The 20,573-nt window shown below is 27.6% G+C and overlaps 1 protein-coding gene across 1 annotated transcript in view; it reads left to right on the forward strand.

Annotated features, from left to right (window-relative positions):
• Positions 1-20,573, forward strand: part of LOC142332503 (dynein axonemal heavy chain 1-like) — an 897,921-nt gene that overhangs the window by 869,628 nt on the left and 7,720 nt on the right. The window contains exons 41-45 of the mRNA XM_075378951.1: positions 1,705-1,956; positions 9,962-10,114; positions 11,466-11,743; positions 17,440-17,666; positions 20,095-20,276. Coding sequence (XP_075235066.1) covers positions 1,705-1,956; positions 9,962-10,114; positions 11,466-11,743; positions 17,440-17,666; positions 20,095-20,276 — 1,092 coding nt within the window. The remainder of the gene's footprint in view (positions 1-1,704; positions 1,957-9,961; positions 10,115-11,465; positions 11,744-17,439; positions 17,667-20,094; positions 20,277-20,573) is intronic.

Below are 20,573 nucleotides of genomic sequence, written 5' to 3' on the forward strand. Positions count from 1 at the left end.
TTAAATTGTACCAAATGAGATGATGAATAGCTAGCTTGTGTTTATAAAAGCATTTATTGCAATTAATTTAGCAATGGATTGTATCAGTGTTGTACCATTGCTTAAAGTATTATTGATTCACTTAAACACTATATTTGTATAATATTCAGAATGATTCATGAAGGATGTAACAGACTTTCAGGACATGTTCTACTGATGAAAATAGAGAAGAAGTCCATATAAAAATAGGTTCACAAGTGCTTCAATATGCGTGTAGTCTGACGAAAAGATTCGCCAGATTTCTTTGGAAAATTTATAAGACATTGTTATAAATGATTTACATGCACTATTCCATTCACTTATTTAAATGTTTATTGCTGTTCAAATGCAATAACACTTGCATTTAATTAGGTGATCGTGGAAAGAAGCCATACAAAAGCGATAGTAAGTTGTCAAAATACACTGATGAAAATGTCTGCCGAGGCATTGACATCGGTGGGATCCTGATAGTGGCTAAACTGATGTCTCTGATGTATTATTAGGTTTAGAGGGTCTAAAACAGTGTTTTTAACCCCAATCTTTTGTCTTTTACCCAAATTTCTTGAAAAATACAGTTCTGGGATCAATTTTTAAAAGGTGTTTAGGCCAGATTTTTAAGGTTACTATATTTACCCCTTAATTTAGATTCTAAGAACTTCAGTTTGGCTTAATTTCACAAAGGAGCAGAAACCAGAGCTAAATCTTTCACCAGCCAACACTCGCTTTCTGAATCAATGTTTATATGTACTTTCTTCTTTATTTTCATCAGCAAAACATTCCCTGAAAGTTTGAATCACAAGCATGAATCCCCTGTGTGCATGCGTGTGCGCGCGTTATCTAGTATTGATTTTGTGGTGCACCAGCTAAAAATTTGATAAATTTGGATTTATAAAACTACTTCTTTTGTCTCTTGTTTTATACATATTGTTTCCTACCTAGAAGGTATGATCTGAACCAGTTACCGGCTGCACCTCTACAAGATGTGATCTATCAGTTATTGGCTACATTTGTAATTCTATTTTTTCCCGTTTTTATTGAAGGCTTTCAAAATTAAAAATAAGTTTTTAAAACACTTTTCTCATACTATCTGGTGTTTGGTGTGTCATTATACTATTGCCAATTATCATAGGGAGGAACATGACAAATTAATTAAACATTGAATAACTGGCTTGAATGTTTAGAAAAATATCACAGCATTGTATGAAATCAAATTTACAGTAAGACTAGTAATTCACATACAATAACAATAAATGAATGGAAGAGTAAGTTGTCATTTTTGAAAGATGGAAACACAAACATCATACCTAATGGTAATGAAACTGGGTAATTTTTTTCCACTGCCTTCAAGATCTTTCCAGGGGGAATAAATGTATTGAATAATTTAATAGTGTAATGAATTTATTGAAATTTATTTTCTATTTTAAGTTCATTACAACTGTTCTCAATACTCCATTTAAATTTTAACTAATAAGCTAATTAAATTATAAAAATTGTATTTATTTTTTTATCTTAATTTGCATCATTTCATAACATGAAACCATCTGCTCTTTAAGTAGAAATTTTATTGTTGTTCCATTGGTGTCCATTTAAAAAATTTTTATTGTATTTAGAATATTTATGATTTTTTGTAGCAGCATCTTCATTTTTCTTACTTATATTTATTTATGTTTTTTTTTCTAAATAAAGGCAAACATGCTACGTGCATTTACTGGTCAAGTTGTTGAGTATTCTGATTTCATATCTTCTGAAAAACCAAAAGTATCTGAATTTAAATGGCTGTTATTTTCATTATGTCTGTTCCATGGTGTTTGTCTTGAAAGGCGTAAGTTTGGACCTCTTGGATTTAACATACCGTATGAATTTACAGATGGTGATTTACGTATATGTATATCACAGCTTCATATGTTCTTAACAGAATATTCTGATGTTCCATTTAAGGTAATTTTAATTTTTTTTTTAAATCTTAATTAAAATTACTTTTAGTTTATTGTTATTAATATACAACTCTTTACAAAATGGTGTTTAATAAAATAAATGAATAACTTAAATAATTAAGGAGAATATTGATTCCAAATAGAAAAACAGAGTGATGGATTCACATTTTTGTAAAAACTGGACAACTGTAATACAGGAGTTTCATTAAAAAGAAGAAAAGTACAAACTTCTGTTCTCAAGAGAATGTTTAAAGAGAACTTCTATTTCAAGAGATATTTGTTCATTTGGGGAAAAGTAATTTTAAATAAAAACTTTTACTAATTTGAAATTAATAACTAATATTACTAATCACAAAATTAATAGTAAAAATTTACTGTAATAACTATTCTGAACTAAGCATAAATAAAATTTAATTTAGCGTTGACTAGAAAAAGTTAAAATTTTAAAAGAATTAAAACTTGTTACATTTTACATCTTAATATAATTTTGAAATTGATATTATTTATTTTTTTTAAATTTATTATACATTAAATTGTTTTTTTATTAAAAATGTTTACATAGTTATAAAAAAAATATATTTTACATGAAAAAAGCTAATGACAAGAAATGTAAACATTAGAAGTAGCGAGAAAGTAGTAAAATATGAATAAAATAATAAATAATGATATATAATGAAATAAAAGGCTAGAAAATAACACTGTTTCCTTTATAACATTTTATAAAATAATTCTGATTTTTTCAATTTTTATTTTTTTAATCTTTTTCAAACAAAAAAGGCACTTTTTTTATTATCATTATTTATTCAAACTAAAAGAATAATTTAACAATCTCAGTGTAAAATTGACTCTCTTATTAAAAATGGAAAGTTTATTTTTATAATTATTTGTATTAGATAATTTTGATAATTATCTAATACTAGAAAATTTAGATAAAATATTTTTATATTTCAAAAACTTAAAAAGGAACTCGAAGAAATTTGTAGTACACTACAAATCATATGCTAAGGCTCTCAGCAATACAGGAATAAGTCTTATTTTTTACTACTTTTTTATAAAAATAAGAAATGGAATGGGAAGAAACAGTGTAAGCCACTGTGACCAAGTATGACCTGCATAATACACGAATATATAATTTTTTACAAAAAGTTCTTTAACAAATTTGATGTAAAAACACTTTGATGTCATGAGGCTGTATGGGTATAGATATATGTAATAAAAGAGTTAACCCTAAAAAAAATGAAACTACAGAATAAATTATTTCACTGTTCTATTTAGAATTTTGAATGTTTTGCAATAGTGACAATACCTGATTTAACCCAAGTAATGATGGTATTAAGAGAAAATATACAATAAAATCCCTTTTAAAAATTTCTTCATTCACAGTATTAATGTTATGTAAAAAGTGGTCAATCATCTATTTACCAATGTATTTTTAAAATGTGAATAGGTCTTCATTTTCATTAATGATCCATCTGTTTAATCTTTTTTGACCTACTTTTAGCAGTAAAATAATAGTTATGTTAGTGAAATTTAAAAAGGAATCGAGCAACAAACTGAATGAAATTTTTTTTATTTATTTTTATTAAAAAGAGTAAAAAAAAGAAAAAAAAATCAGTTTAGATACATCTTAAGAAAAAACAGAATTTATAACCTATGATAAGAACTATGTAGATGAAGTAATCTTCGAAAAGAGACAAAAAATACACAAAGTAGGCAAATTTAGGTATCTTTGGGAGATAGTAACACACCGACTGTACTTGAAAAGAAAGAATTAAAAGTAGAATTCGTAAAATTGAAACAACTTATAGACTGACAGTGGATATTTATAATAAGAAATCTTTAAGCTATAAATCCAAATTGTGATACTAAAAAAACAGTAATTTGTCCAGAAGCGTTATATGCAAGTGATTGGAAAGTTTAATGTAAGAAATCTTTTATAAGAAAAAAGAAGAATCTTAAGGAATATTTTTGAACCCAAAAGAACTAATGAAGGTTATAGGCTAAAATTTAACAAAGAAATTTACCGAGAAATAAAAGATTTATAAATGGAAATACAGAAAAGAAGAATGGGTTTTTGGCCATATTTATAGAATGAGTGACAATAGATTTACGAAACAATTATTTAACTTTTACAGAAAAAAAAATAGCTGGCATCAGGAAGTAAACCAAGACCTAGAAAAACTAAATAAAGATTTGAAAAAAATAATAGAATAGAATTTGTAAAACAACTGAGTTTTTCTAACTAAATGAACAAGAAAAACTAAAGAACGCCTCTAGAAAATTTATAGAAGAGCAAAAACAAGCACTCTTGGAAAGAATTAGAAAGTACTGGAAGCAATGGAAAGAAGAGAAAAAGAAAAAATAAAATGCAGCAAGATCTAAAAAAATATAATCAAAAGAAGAGTGAAATTTTTCCATCTCTTATTAACAAATAATATTATCCCGGTCAGGCATGGAATTTTTCATATGTTTCAAAATTTCCATATTCCACACACAAGCTTCAAGCTTATGTTGCAATATTATCAAGCCAAAAGAAAAAGAGAATTATTTTACAATCGTGATTATAAAAAATATTTTAATAATAGTTAGTTTCAATTTCATTGTTCAGTTAAAAATACTTCGTTTTTCTGCATATTATTTGTTTTTTTGAATTTTTAACTTTTACATTTTTTAATTTGTTAACTTGCTACAGTAGCATGAAGATTAATCTGATTACAGATGTTATTTAATAAAAAGTAACTTTATTTAGATAAAAGATATTTACATGAACAATTACAATTTATAAATATCTAGTAATTCATATGTCCTTAATTCTTAATCACTTCACATACACGATTCAGCATCAGTTCAAGTGTACAACACATTTTTTTTTAATTTCTTCATTATTTAACGATACCAACAATATTGCTTTAATGAAATTGATTTTTGTGACAATCCATTTTTGAGAGTCATTTTTTGACAATTGCCCAAGGATTTTCAATTGGATTTAAGTTTGGGGAGTTAAGTGGCTGTGGAAGAACTTCAATTTCATTCTTCAAAATGTTTTTCCACTTTTTTGGCAGTATGGCACGGCGCAAATCTTGTTGAAACACTCCATTGTTTTGTTTAAATTTGTTTTGAAGGTATTTCATAAGACTTTCCTTCAGAATCTTATATATCCACTGCTGGTTCATCTACTGCTGTGGGCCTTCAAATTTGAAACACCCCAAAAATTTTTTTCTGGCGATGTTTAACTGATTGTTGGATATGAGCCAGTGATGCTATCTGATGTTCTAACATATGGAACCGTTTTTCTCTGATCATAAAAATGTGACTCATCTGAAAACATTTGTAGTCTTCTTTGGTCCACAAGAGTCTTTTTTTTTTCAAGTTGCTGGTGTTAAAAACTGTTTTTTAGCTGGCTACGAGCTTTTCTTCCAGCTGCAAGAAATTGGTGTCTAAGTTGTCACTTGTAAATCTGTTCCACTGACAACTAGTTCTCGATTTAAGTCCACAGCAGGCAATTTTGGATCAATTTTTATTTTTCTTACTAATAACCAATTTTCTGTTGGATTAGTTTTTCTTTTACAGCCACATTTACCTTTCCTTTGAGGTGAGAAAACCAATTTCTTTAAATTGTCTTAAATTACCATTCACTGTCACTAGTCCAACACCACTCGCAGAAGCTATTTGTCATGTGTGATACTGGTATACTCGGAAAGAGGAACTATTTTTAAATATTTTTTTTGTTGTTATGTCCGTTATTGTATATTCAAGACACACTATTAGATAAGATATTATATACAGCTGCCTAAGGTAAACACATTAAACTGCTACTTCTTGCAAAGTTTGGTCTTGGCTGCAGTTGATTGTCATTAAATAGTTAACGAATTGCCAGTCAGTTTATAAAATCTGTTTATTTTAAAATATTTTTTATAAATTTGTGATTATTTTTTTATAATTCAGCCATTAAAAATTTTCATGTTTTTCTAAACCTTTATATTACACCATTATTAATAAATTAACATTAGACATTGAGAGAATAATAATTGAACAGCTGATCTAGAATTTTATTAATTAAACAAGATAATTGCAACCTGAAAATTTTTGAAACACTCAACATATACAGAGAATAATGTGCAAACATTCAAAAATATGCAATTAAAAGATAATTGTATTTAACATTAAAGAAAAAGGCTTTGTTTTTTACCTTTTTTTAGGGAAAAAGCAGTAAGCATTTTTCTCTAATTAATAGTTATAATAATTCTACTGCTATAATGATAATCAATAAATTATTCTTTAATAAAGTTAAGTATTAATTTTTTTGTTGTCATATTTTAATGCTACTCTTTGCTGCCCTTGTTTCTTTGTGTGTAAAATTTTAGCAGTTCTTTTCTTTGTTAGTTGGTCATAACAGTACTGCTACACTTACCTAATTTATTATCAATTGTGCCTTGGATGAGGCACATTTTCTGTATAGCAGCATTGATGCCATTGAATTTTGCTCACAATCTGTTAAGTTGGAAATATAGACCTTATGGGTCTCTAACTCAAAATTTTACTGAAAAGATAGATAATTTTTTTCATATAATTTAAATGTCTCTTAAGTATCTAAGATACCTGATCTTATTCAAACCCCCATTAAAGGGGCAGAGGCGAAAAAATGTTTTTCTCTTTTGTCATTTTTGGATTCAAAATTACATTCTTGTTCTAATTAGATGATTCCATTACACTAATATGTGTGTTGGTTGTGTATTCAAGCAATTTCATTTAGGGGAAAGGATAACAGCCCTATTTTGTATCCATCAGTTATTGTTTTTCTAATAACTTTAGACTGAATTAAATAATATTTATGAAATTTTGTAGATTGACTTCTGAATATGGATCATTGATCCCATTTAATTTTGGTTAAAATTATTCCAGGGGGTAGGGAGATAGAGTCATCTAGGATCATGTATTGTAAAATTTTACTGGAAGAGTAGAGTAATTTTTTTACTTGTATACTTGAATGTACCACTTAATTTTATTTAGTAGTAGTAGTATTTTAGAAGTAGTGGTATGGTTTTGCTGGAAGTAGTTTGTCCTGGACTAACTAATAACTGGCTGTTTTCAATTTATATGTATTTATTTATTTCCCTTATTATACAGAGGTTCAACATCACTAATGTATGTACACATTCTGATACACTATTCTGATTGTAATTGAGTGGTTTAAATTTAAAAAAAAAAAAAAAAAAAACTATTTTAAATGATATATGAGGTTTGTTCAGAAAATAACCAAACATTTTTAATTACGCACCAATGAAGATATTCAATGAAGTACGGATGGCAACATTGTGTTCCTCATAACCTCCTCTGTAACCACATTTCTTGGATTGTTGATTTTTAGTTTTCATGTTATTGTTATTTGCGTGCAATATATTCAAGTGTTAGTAGCGATTTTCATAATGTTCGATTTTCGGGAGAAATGATACAACGTAAAATTTTGCGTGAAGCATTTCAACTTTTGAAACAAGCTTACAGAGATGATCCTCTGGGTCATGTGCAATGTTACGAATGGTTTTCACGACTTAAAAGTGGTCATCAGTCCATTGAAGATGACCCTCGTCCAGGAAGGCCTTGACTTCAACTGATGACACCCGCATTCAAAAAATCAACAATCTGGTGTGTGTAAATCTCAAATTGACTGTCAGAGAACATGCAGATGAGATTAGCATCTCAATTAGATAATACCCTGACATTTTGACTGAAAAATTGAAGATGCATCAAGTTGAAGCAAAGTTTGTTCCCCGTTTGATGAAATGATTATTAAACTAACAGCAGAAAGAACATCGAGTGAGTGTTTATCGGCAACTTCTTGAACAAGTCAATGATGATGAAACATTCATGCAAAGGATCATATAGGGAGACGAAAACTGAGTTTATGGCTATGATATTGAGAGAAAAGTTCAAGCATCCAAAAATTGCACATTACAAAAATCGCTACTAATACTTAAACACATTACACTTAAATGACAATAACATGAAAACTTGACGAAATACCAACAATTCAAGAACATGTGGTTACAAAGGAGGTTATGCAGAACATAATGCTGCCAATTGTACATCACTGAATATTTCTGTTGGCGCGTAATTAAAAATGTTCAGTTATTTTCTGAATAGATGTACACTCTTATCCACTGTATAACAACAGGTAAAAATATTTTTAAAATTTTGAAACTGATAAACAGTTATTTCCAATTTTTCCATTTTAAATAGAAGTCTTTCTATTTATAGTTCTTTAAGTTATAGCTGGAGTACAAAACCACAGATTATCTTATAAGCATCTCTGTCATGATAGAGTGGTTAATGAGAGAAGGCACTTGAATTTTAGTTGATATAACCTGGTAACCAAGCTCATAAAAGACATAACATATACGAAACTAAAGTTTGCTCATTATATTTTTAACAACTCATTTAAATAACAAGAAACATCTCATATATTGAGATCCATGAGATAGAAATATCTCATGGAAAAATACGATTCATTTTATTTGTTTTACATATATATGTCAATTTTTTAGTATCATAACAGTGACAAAAAAAAAAATCAGTATAATATGTAGACAATAAATATTAAAATATGGACTTATACCGCACTCACAGAAAATTTGAGTTCATCTCGGTGATTATTTCAGTTACAGTGGGTCTTTTAAAAAAATTGTATCGATTTGCAGTAATTATATCGAAATGATCTTTTGACATTAATAGTTAAAGTAGAAATGCAAGAATTAGTTCTTTGTGAAATCGGAATCATATTTATCAATAAACTCAAAAAGAAAGTTTTTGTTTACATTCTAATAATTGTTCACATGAAGGAGTGAATCAAGTACATTTTGTAGTTATATAAATTACAGTCTGTAAATATTTACAGTCTAAGGCAATAACCAACTAAATTTGAAGCAATAAATGCTCTGCTTTTAAAAAAACATAAATACTTAATGATTCATTTAATAGTAATTGCAATAAATTGCAGTTACAAATTACTTGATAGTGGTGGCAAATAATTTTCAAAAAAAATTAAACATTACAAAATAAATCAAAGTAGGTATATATTATACACAAATCACATAAAAATATAGTGTTATACTTTATATTTAATAAATTAAATAAAAATGATACATTTTTAAGGAAATAAAATTATTTTAATTATAAATAGATTATGAAAATATAAAAGAATTAGTATTTTTATAATTTGGAGTGATCTGTATTTTCTTCATCAGAATGCTATTAATATAATAAGTTATATAATAATAAGTATAATATATAATAAGTTAGCTTAGTTTAAAAAACTAAAAGTTTTTTAAATGACTCTCTGATTTCATTAATTTTACTCTATTAACAAAGCATCCAAGTTAATAAATATAAATTTGTAAACAACTTTTTTTTTAAATTTCTTCTGTAAAAGTATTCTCAGAGAATTATTTTAATAAGATTACTGAAAATTAACATAATGATTTATTAAAAACACCTATTGCTCCTTATTAGCAGAGTGATCTGAAATTTTATGAAGGTAAAGGTTTATAATTTAGCATGTATTACTTACATATTTTATAGGATTGATTTGTCGATTATTATAAAACTTGGAAATTGAACATATCAAAAACATTTAAAAATGCAACACCACATTTTCATATTCTTAAATTACATGTTTCTTGCTAATTAAATGGGTTCTTAATAAAATAGTGTAAAACAAATAGGCTTTAATTAGTAACAGTTTATATATTTAACAATTATTTACAACCGTCACAAGTCAAACTCTGGTACCTTCTTTCATTAGCCTTTTCTATTTTTCATGCTTTTCTGTAATTCAGTTTATAATATTCAAGTTTCATGCTTTTCTATAAATTCTTTCTTTTGTTTCTTTCAGATTTTTCTTTCTCTTTCTTCTTTTGGAAGTTTCTCTGTCGGATAGAATATTTTATTAAGAATCCTGTAAGTCAGAGTCCTGTTTATACTTGTATTCTTTAAATTTTTCTGAATTTTTTCAGGTTTTGACATATACTGCTGGCCAAATAAATTATGGTGGTAGAGTAACTGATGATTGGGATAGACGATGTATCATGAATATACTGGGTGATTATTATAAACCTGAAGTGATTAATGGGCAATATAATTTTGATGAGAGCGGAGTTTATCATCAGGTTGTAAAATAATCTTATTAAATGTTAAAAGTTTTTGCTTTAATAATATAAAGATGTTTCTTTTTATAAAATATAATATACTTTGAAGGCAGAATAACAAAGTTAATTTATATGATTCTTTATACACTGCTTTACATACTTTATATTTAGTTAAAAAAGTTTTTACATCTTACAGCCAAACACAATAATCAATATTCTGATAAACTTAGACAAGTTTTACCTCTGAAACCTGATTTTATTTTAAAGGTTTAGAGGATCCTCTAATGTCCTGATGAACTTGTTTAAGGATTTTAACTCGGACTAATTAAATAAGAATGAGGTATTTTATAAAGTCAACTTTGATTTACAATCTATTAAAATTGATTGCACCTTCTTGTATGCTTTTAATTGTTCAAAACTCTCTCTACTTCAATGCAAGGAGTCTGCAATTAATACAAATTATGAGGACTAGGTTGTTTTGAACTACAAGTAAATGTAACCTTAACATCTTTATAATATATTCAGCTACTTAAAAGGTGATAGTAACAACACTTCTTTTTTGCTTGAATAATATGTATTGCTCTTTAATGTGTTTTATATGTGGCAGTGTGTAAATCTTCTATTCTTAAATGTAGAAATTTGTCTTGTGATCTGATCATAGGTAACTTTTTGTTTTTTAGGTTCAATAACATTTATAGTTCAACTTAGCATCTCTCTTTCATTTAACTCAAGTAAGTACCAACTTAGAAAAAAAAAATTGGTGAATTATATTTTAAAATACTATAAACCACATTTCTTCTTATTGGTTTAAATAGTTGCTCAACCATATTCTGAAAAGCCAGTTGAAGGAGGCTTGGTGGAATTAAGCATGTCACATTAAAGCTTAATATTGTCATGGAAACCATTAGTGTGTGACAAACTATGAAGTATTACTATATTATATAAACTGTGTGTTGGGACACTAAATATTCATATGGATTCCTTATATCATCTGGTAATGCTTCCCTATGTTCATTAGATAACCAACTGCCATATGACAATTCATATCATTCTTATTGATTGTGTTTACTTATAAGGCATTACATCATGATATTATGGATTCTAAATAGCACACTGACTCAGTGATAATATTTCAAATAATGATGTGACTAAAATTTATGTATCTTTTAGATTCCTTGAATGAACAATGTATGTGGTTATTTGTCTTTATAAAACATATCTCACAATCTGCAATGATATTTTTGTTATATTATTTGTAATTGGGAAAAGAGTTATGTAAAACATTGAAAGTTTTAAGTAATACTTAAATATTTATATAAAATAAAATTTAAATAAATATTATTTATGATTATATATATATTACTTATTTCAGTTGCCAGAAGGTACAGCACTAGTCGATTATGTGGGATACATTAGATCATTACCCGTAAATGACTCACCCAGTTTGTTTGGTTTACATCCAAATGCTGATATAACATGTGCTCAATCAGAAACTTTTTCATGTCTAAGTGTTTTATTATCACTGCAGCCACGTAGTGTAGGTTCTGCAGCAGCCAGTCAAGAAGATGTCACCTTCCACTTGGCAGAAAATATTATCAGTCAGGTTCCTAAACCAAAAGGAAAAGAAGCCATTGAACAAATACAAAACAAGTATGAAATTCAAACTAATTTTTATCTACTTATATTTATGTTAGCTAGATAAATAGTGTTTATTATTTTTTTATAAATTGGGTTTTATTAAGAGTATAAGATATCCAAGCTTTGTGTCTTATGATACACATTTTTCTGTGAAACTCCACTACTATAGCTGAATCCCCAACGTTACCTTTTGTCCAAAATAAAGTAAAAACAAAAAAATCATTGTGTTAATTGACATAAATCATTGGTTTTTGTAAATCGTAGACAACATTTAATTAATACGTTTTGCTGCTTCTCTCTTTCAGAATATAAGAACCATAGTACAAGCTTTTGTTTTATCAGGTTTTGATGTGAATTACATTAATTTTATACTTTAAAGTATCAAAAATCAATAGTTTATAGCAGGTGCACTTGTGAGTGCTCTAGCATGTGCACTTACAGGGATGTACAATTATGTGTGCAAATCATTTATTGTAACTGCGTATATTTTTACAGATTATAATTTTATTAAACTTGTTATCAAATAATTATTAATAAAAATCATCTATTAGTATACCAAAATATCAAAAGTAAGTAAGTATACCAAAAGCAAGCTTAATGTAAATTTTCCAATTTAGATAAAAAGCTTTTTGAATCTATGGATTCAACATCAGTTATAAAATATAGCTTTACATATAAATAGTTTATTGTGACAATCCAGTAAGTGAATTTTAAAAAGCTTTTTATACAAACTAGTCAGTTTACATTAAGCTTTTTATTTTGGAATGCCCGTAGACAATTTTTGTTAATATTTGTGGGTTGTGTAGTTATCTAAAAGTTACAAAATGTACAAGAATAATTACCAGAATACAATCTAAACATTCTAATAAATGGATGTAGGTGAGGTAAACACCTGAATTTGAACCCAGGGCGTCTCGGCCTTTCACCTGGAGGTCCTGGGTTCAAATCCTAGTCAGGCATGACATTTTTCACACGCGCTATGCAGCACTCATCTCATCCTCTGCGGAAAAAAATTGCTTAACTGTGGACACAGAGATTAGATTAAAAAAAAGGTGAGGTAAACAAAATTAATATTTGAACTAAACTGTAAATTGTTTTGTCAGAACTAAAAATCTGATGTGGACACCACATGACTTCCTTGTACACCTATTAAATACATACACAAAAGTTGAGAAGTCTGATTCGAATCAATGTGCCTTCCCCTTGTAAGATTCAAATATTTCATTAATTAAAATTTTATTTGGCTATAACTCTGGAACCAATGAAAATAAGTACCACTTATGATATACCCTGTTGAAAACCTCTCTCAATGAGGGCTTATTACTGCAGTTAAGAAAAAGTCCAAAATCTAAATTTTTATTCTGGGCTTTTTTGGACACGTTTGGTCCAGTCAATTGCAATCAAAAGAGGAGGTGCACAACTAGATGTTACAGCAGTCCTAATTCAAAAATTTCAACATCCTATGGCTAATTGTTTTTGAGTTATGCGAGATACATACGTACGTATGTACATATGTACGTACAGACGCCACACCAAAATTAGTCAAAATGTCAAAATGCATGTTTCTGTTGGAATCTGAAAACCAAATTTTTTTGTGATCACAGTACTCCTTTACTTCATACAAGGAAGTAAAATTAATTAACCTAAGAATTACATACGATTTTTATATATTTAAAGTAAAAATATTTCTTTAATAACAGCTCTTTTTCTGCAAGAAAATTTCAGTTATATCATATGTGGTACTATGCTCAAAAATTCAGATATTTTACTATTCATATTAGCTGCATTTATAAATATTTCAAAGAAACCATTATTTGCTTGTAAAAAAAAAAGAAAAACCCAGATTAATATCTGTTGCTGTGTCAGTAATTCCAAATACTTTTTAAAATGTTAATGATGAGTTGAGAAAGGGTGAGATTTTTATTGTTGGGCTGGATGGGTATGTGAGGAAGTTTGTTCTTAAAAGTCTGCCACAATATTTCTAAGTTCTTTAGGCATGACTGGAAAAATTTTATTTTGGTATAAATTTTCTAATACAGATGTTTCAAACCATTATTTCTGGATTGCACTTGTCTTGGTGTAGTCATACGAAAATAAGCAATTGATATATATATATATATATGCAATGAAAGTTATATACCATTATAAAATGCATGAAAGTAGATCAATTATTACTTGAATTACAAAGTGCAAATTCTTACTTTTTGAAATTACTATTGAAAGTCTTACAATTTACTCCACTAAATGAATTACAAATTATTATTATTATATACTCAGATAAAAAAGTTAAATTGACTGGATTTTATTATATCAATATATTGCATTTATTTTTTCATTAATAGTGCAGTAATTGTGTTCCATTTTGGGTGTGTCTAATGGTAATGCTACAACTGCTGCAGTAGAATATGAAATATGTTTTTTAAATCGCAGGATTCCTAATTCCAAATCAATTAGCATAACTTTTCGCAATATTCAGGAAACAGGTTCACTAGCTTGTATGCATACTAGCTATGAATGTCCAACACAACACCGTAATTGATAAAATTATTATCAATGTAGTTCTGCGCAGTCAACGCATCGGTACACAATGTCTTTTTAGCAGATCAGAGATTCGACACTTAAACAAAACAAGTTTTCTCCTTATCACGAACAGCCAGTTAAATTTCTGCACCCAGTAGACTGTCCACTTTACCTGGAGTTCTGCAACTGGGGGAATACAAATCAACAACTTTACAAGTATGTTTTGTTTACCAACATGTCAAATTTCCTTCAAGATGGCATCAACAACTTATGCAATGAGCTTATGGACGGACAAAAGTAAATCCTCATGAAATGGTGGAAGGCATTTTCAACACTGATTTAGGATCAATGTATGGTGTGGCCTTCTTCACAATCAGCTGTTTAGACTAATCATATTACCTGGTTGCTTAAATACTGAAGTCTACTTGCACTTTCTTAAAAAAAAATTGCTGCAGCTCCTTGAAGATATTCCTCTAGCACTGAGACACAAAGTATACTTCCAGCATGATGGCGCGCCTCACCACTTCTCTTGTACTGTCACTTAAATCATTATTTCCCTGAGAAATGGATCACTTGTGGAGGTTCACATTCCTGACCACCAAGATCTAACATTTTTAGATTTTTGATTCTGGGGATGGATGAAAACTATTTATACAAAACAAAAATGCATTCTCGTGAGGAATTAATTGTCTGCATTATATATGCAGCTGAACAACTTAAGGACAGCCCTGAAGAACTGAAAAGAGTAACAAAAACATACAGAAGTGTGCCAAAAAATGTGTTGAAAATGGTGGGCTCACTTTTAAATATTTATTATAAAATGGTATGTATAATATGCACTTTAGTCTAGTGTACTACTTCTAAATAAAATCTGAATTTTTCTAATGTTTCTTTATTTTAATCAACTTGTCTTACACCATTTTGTTAAAAATTAAATTCTCTACAAGTTTTGTGTTTATTGCCCATTTAACAAAGTTAGTGTACGTCAATCATAAAAAGCAGGTATGAAATTATTGTTTAAATTTATTAAACCAATTTATTGGTTTTCGCCCCAGATTTCTGAAAAATTACTGGTGATATTGTTCTGGAACCTTTTTTATTCAATTTTTCTGGTCAAAAGTCATAAAAAATCACTAATTCTGCTTTAAATTTAATGTCCTAAAAATTTCAGTACGTCCTCATTACACCAGGGTTGCTGAAATCTTTCACTAGTCATAATTCGCAAACAAAACATTTTAGAACAGATGTATATTGAACTTTTTTCTTTATTTTCATGAATGGAATAAATTATGATAGCCATGGAAGAATTTTGTGATACATTCTGTGTGTATATATATATATATATATATATATATATATAATGTATAATATAATGTTTTTTCAGCCTCTGCAAAATACAGAATTAGAAAACATTCTTACCTTTACTTCTTCATATTCAAAACATTTTCGGGCCTAAGCCCATCTTCAGTGATGTTTTTTTAATAATTCTTTTTTTTTATATTTACACACTAAATTATAGCTTTTTACTTTTATTTTATATAAAAATTGTTATCAATAAAAAAATTTAAAAACAATAAAAAAAGATTTTTAATTCAGAACAAATAATTGTTCAGTCAAAAGAATGAGAAAGTATTATCTATTAATTTATCAATAAATTAAAATTTTAAAATATTTTTAAATTTTTTTATCAATAAACAGTCTTTACAAAATAAAAGTAAAAACCTATAATTTAATGAGAATTATTAAAAAAAACATCACTGAAGATGGGTTTAAACCCGAAAACGTTTTGAATGTGAAAAAGTAAAGGTAAAGAATGTTCTCTAATAATGAATGCACTTTGTGAAGACTGAAGAAATATTATATATAGTTATTTGACGTACAGAGGAAAAAGAAAGAAAAAATGGACTATAAAAAACTTAATAAATATAATATACAGTATAATATTATATGATTATAAACAGAATTTTTTAATTTCAAAGCCGCAGCATAAAATTCATTGATACATTGTTTTTGCTAGGTTTCATGCATTTGCAGGGTTTATATTGTTCCAAAATTTTGAGTCCATAATGTTTTCTTATCAAATTAGATGTCATAGCTACAAAAAATTGAAAAAGTAGCTTTGTTCTTAAAGAGATCAAAAGCTTAAGTAATCTTTTAATGTTATAAACATCAAAACGGAAATCAAGTTAAATTCAGAAATGGAGTTGGAAGATAAATATAAAAGATAAAAATATAGAAGTTTTTGCTAGAAATAAGAAACTGTATCAATTAGTACTTTCAAAGAATGATTATAGTTTTAAGTAATATTAGTAGCAAGGTTGCAGCCCTATTTAAAGCTACACACACACTGCTATTTTAACTGTCATTACAGTAGATTCCAAACTATTCAGGTAAACGATAATGTGATATTTTGGACTGTATCAGCAAGTCATAGTTTCACTTAATATAAGTTAAGTTAAATTAGCACATATTACTTACTTGTGGACTTTCAAAAACCTACATGCATGAAATTATAGGTATGGCAAAAGATTGGCGATATTGGAGGCAAGACCCAAGAAAAAAATAATAAACTCCACCTTTTTATAGAAACAGTAAACTTTGATTATTATTATTATTATAGAGATTTTCTACGCATTTCTTAAAGCTTACTGAAGACAAAATTAATAGCTTGTTGTTTCAGTTAAGACAATCAGTGAACTTACTGACAGAAGTCTTAATTGAATCATTTTAATAGACATCTAAGCACTGAGTTCTCCAGATGTAAGCTCACAAAACTTGAAATTTTGGTAGCCGTAAAAAAAATAGTTTAAAAAAAAACTTTCCCAAATGCTTCATCAAAAAAATTGCATGCAGAAAACTAGTAAAGCCATAAAATAAGGATCTTAACAACTATTTAGTCATTGGGATGGACTACTTAATATTTCAAAATGTAAAAAGAACAGAAATCTTAATTGTGGTAAAACAATTATATATATATATATATATGGTATGTATAGTTCTTTTTAAACAAATTGTATTATTTTCATTTCTGAAAATTTTGGTTTAAAATTTGGTGAACTTTGAATAATACACTTAATGTGAATAAATATTATATATAAGTATGTCATGTGCAAAACTAAGGTTGTATTATTTCAAAAAAAAATTAATTTAATTAAATTTCAGTTTTTTTTTTCATTGATATTTTACAGGTATCCAGTTCTGTATGAAGAATCACTTAATACTGTGTTAGTTCAAGAAATACTTAGATTTGATAAGCTACTTGTAGTTATACATCATTCCTTAACTGACCTTCAAAAAGCTTTAAAAGGTCTTGTTGTAATGTCAGATGCTCTTGAAAAAATGTCTAACAGTCTATTTACTAATGTTGTTCCAAAGATGTGGGCATCTATGGCATATCCTTCATTGAAACCTCTTGGTAATACATTTTTTGTTCGTCTATTTTATAAAAGATTAAGTTTTTATGTCTGTAACATAAAAACACGTTTTTAGTTGAAAATTATAAAATAAATTTACTCCATCTTTGTTAGCTTTCACTATAGATACATATTCACCTTCTTTTACAATCACCTTCTTCACAGATGGCTGGGAGTAATGAGTGTTCTGGTACTTTTGGTGTTTGATTTGGGGGTTTGAAAGTTCTTTGTTATTTATGATGTGTTCAGTGAGTTTGTGTAATTTAAATTGTATTTGTCCTTTAAAAAATAGGTTTTATGCGATTGTTTATTTTGTGTTATTTAACTGCAACTAGGTTGCATCTTTTGTCATTTATGAATTCTTGTTATTGATGCTTGTGCACTAAGTCTTGTTTCATTAAGAAGGTGGATTCAATGGTGGAACAAAAAGTTTTTAGTATTCTTTATATTGTTATGTAAAGTTAATTGTGTAATAAATTTTGCATTGAACCAACACGACCCAACTTTTCGTAGTGATATAAAGATGGTTGTCTATAATCCACTTTTATAATAAATCCACTTTTGCAAACCACTTCATTGAAACAACCCATATTACAGAAATCAAAAACGTGAAAATCTTGCATATTTATCTATTGAATTATAGTTACCTTACTCCTTTTTTGTAATAAACATTGAATTTTGTTGCATGTGAACCCAGAACCTACCAGATGAAAAAATAAATTATGGGCATCATTTATCATTAATCTTCTTTTGTATTTATAATCACTTACCTGTTTTACTTATATACTTAGCCCTTTTTAGTGCTACTCTGATCAAATCTGACACATTTATTTTTATTAAAACTTAAATTAAAAGTGCCTAATCAAATGTAGACAATTAAGTGTAATTATCAATGAAATCATGTGCTCTTGAAAGTGAGGATACAGATATGTACTAGTGAAACCGGTAGAAGTGATGAATCATGATTGTTTACAATTTTTACTCTCTTTTGGACTGTTTCTATTTTCTTCTTGTACTGATCCTTCCAGTATTCTTTTAATCAACCCTTTTCCTCTAATATGTCTCAGCTTTCAGAATTGGTCTGATTAAACGTCTACTCTAATTAACTTTTGAATGATGGTTCATTAAAATAACATTTTAAGATTTTCTTTTATATTTAATTTTTTATTTCCAATTCCTTCACATTTGCTGTTGATGTTGACTGTTTAATACTAATAGAATACATCTAGGTTTAGTTTTTTTTTTTAGTTTTTTTCAGTTTTTTTAGTGTTCCTCACTGTTAGTTTAATTTTTACAGAATATTTTAATAGATTATAAAATATTATCATTATAAACTTTCTATTTCCTACAGATTGGTTAAAACGATAAAGAGTAGCAATTTATTTTGCAGGAGTACTTTTGGTATTTATAATTTTGGAAGCAGAATAATTGATTTGTCATAATGTATAGTACAGTATCAATTTGAAAAGAATCATTTAATCAGTACTTGAGATGTATGTGCGCATGTGTGCGTGAATTATTATTATTATTCATTTTCATAAAACTTTCCTTACTTCCTAGAATCACCTCCAATCAACAGTAACACATCAGTGAATCCAAATTATTAATAAGTGCTTACTGAAAAGACAAAACCACAAAAATTTATTAAAGAAAACAATCCAAAGCAAAGAACCAAACATACCATTATGAGGAACTTTACCTATCTTTAAAATAAATGTTTACTATCCTAATCCCTTTAGTCTAACTTTGAGATTGCAAAATTGTTGCTGGACACCAGATAGACTTATAATATTTTTGTGTTCTGGGCAGAAATATCAAGAAAAATTCTTTGAAGATATAAATGTTAACTTGTCCTAACCTCTGTCAGTATTTCTTTAACTATTCATTCTATTCCACTGTTGTTCTTGATTCCCATTGTTTTTTTTTTCAATTTTATACAATGCATTTTATTGTCTTTGATTATTTTTTCCTTGGTTAACCATAAAATTGGCTCTTGTTTGCTAGTGTTCAGTGGCTGCTGGCTTGCTGCTGGCAGTGATACACTGCTTGTAGACTTGTCCAGGAATTTTATATAAAATGACCTAAAACGTTTTAAAAATGACCTAAAATCTATTCTATCTATAGCCTAATGTAATACTTTAGTATTATGATATAATATTTCCATATATATTAGTTAAGATTTTTTACTCTTCCTTTACTTCTATGAAGTTTATGTTCTACTTTAGTTTATATATATATATATAAACTGAAGCCTTAAATTTTATATAAAAAATATATCGGTAAACTACCACAAATACCCTAAGCAGAGGTTAAAACATTGGTAAATTTAATTAAAATTTGCACAAGTATGATAATCTTTGTTTTGTAAAATATTTCTATTGAAAAAAAAAAGTTATTTTTAATGGAAAATTGTTTTATTAATTATTTTAGGAGCATGGGTCAGTGATTTACAAGCTAGAATTAATTTCATTAATAACTGGATTAATGGTGGAATCCCTCCAAGTTTTTGGATATCTGGATTTTATTTTCCACAAGCATTTTTAACTGGATGTTTACAAAATTTTGCAAGAAAATATGTTGTTGCAATTGATTCCATAAATTATTGCTTTGAGGTAATATATTTTTTCATGTATTCATTAATCACAATAATGTAAACTCTGTTATTTTCTTTTAAATTAATGAATGTAATGTTTAGAATCTGAAAGGTTAATAAATTATAAATTAAAAAAATTGTTTATAAGATTATAGGTTATGATTGTAAATCAATATTAATACAAAGAAAGTTAGTTATGTTCAGAATAAGATTATAATTATAGTTAAGTAAAGATCCATTAATTGCCCAGTACAAACTCAGATTAACTTTGTTCGCTTTAGATCCATGTTTATTATTAGCAATGTAGGAACATAGG

Source organism: Lycorma delicatula, chromosome 11 (assembly GCF_047948215.1).
Source record: "Lycorma delicatula isolate Av1 chromosome 11, ASM4794821v1, whole genome shotgun sequence".
NCBI classification, from domain to species: Eukaryota; Metazoa; Arthropoda; class Insecta; order Hemiptera; family Fulgoridae; genus Lycorma; species Lycorma delicatula.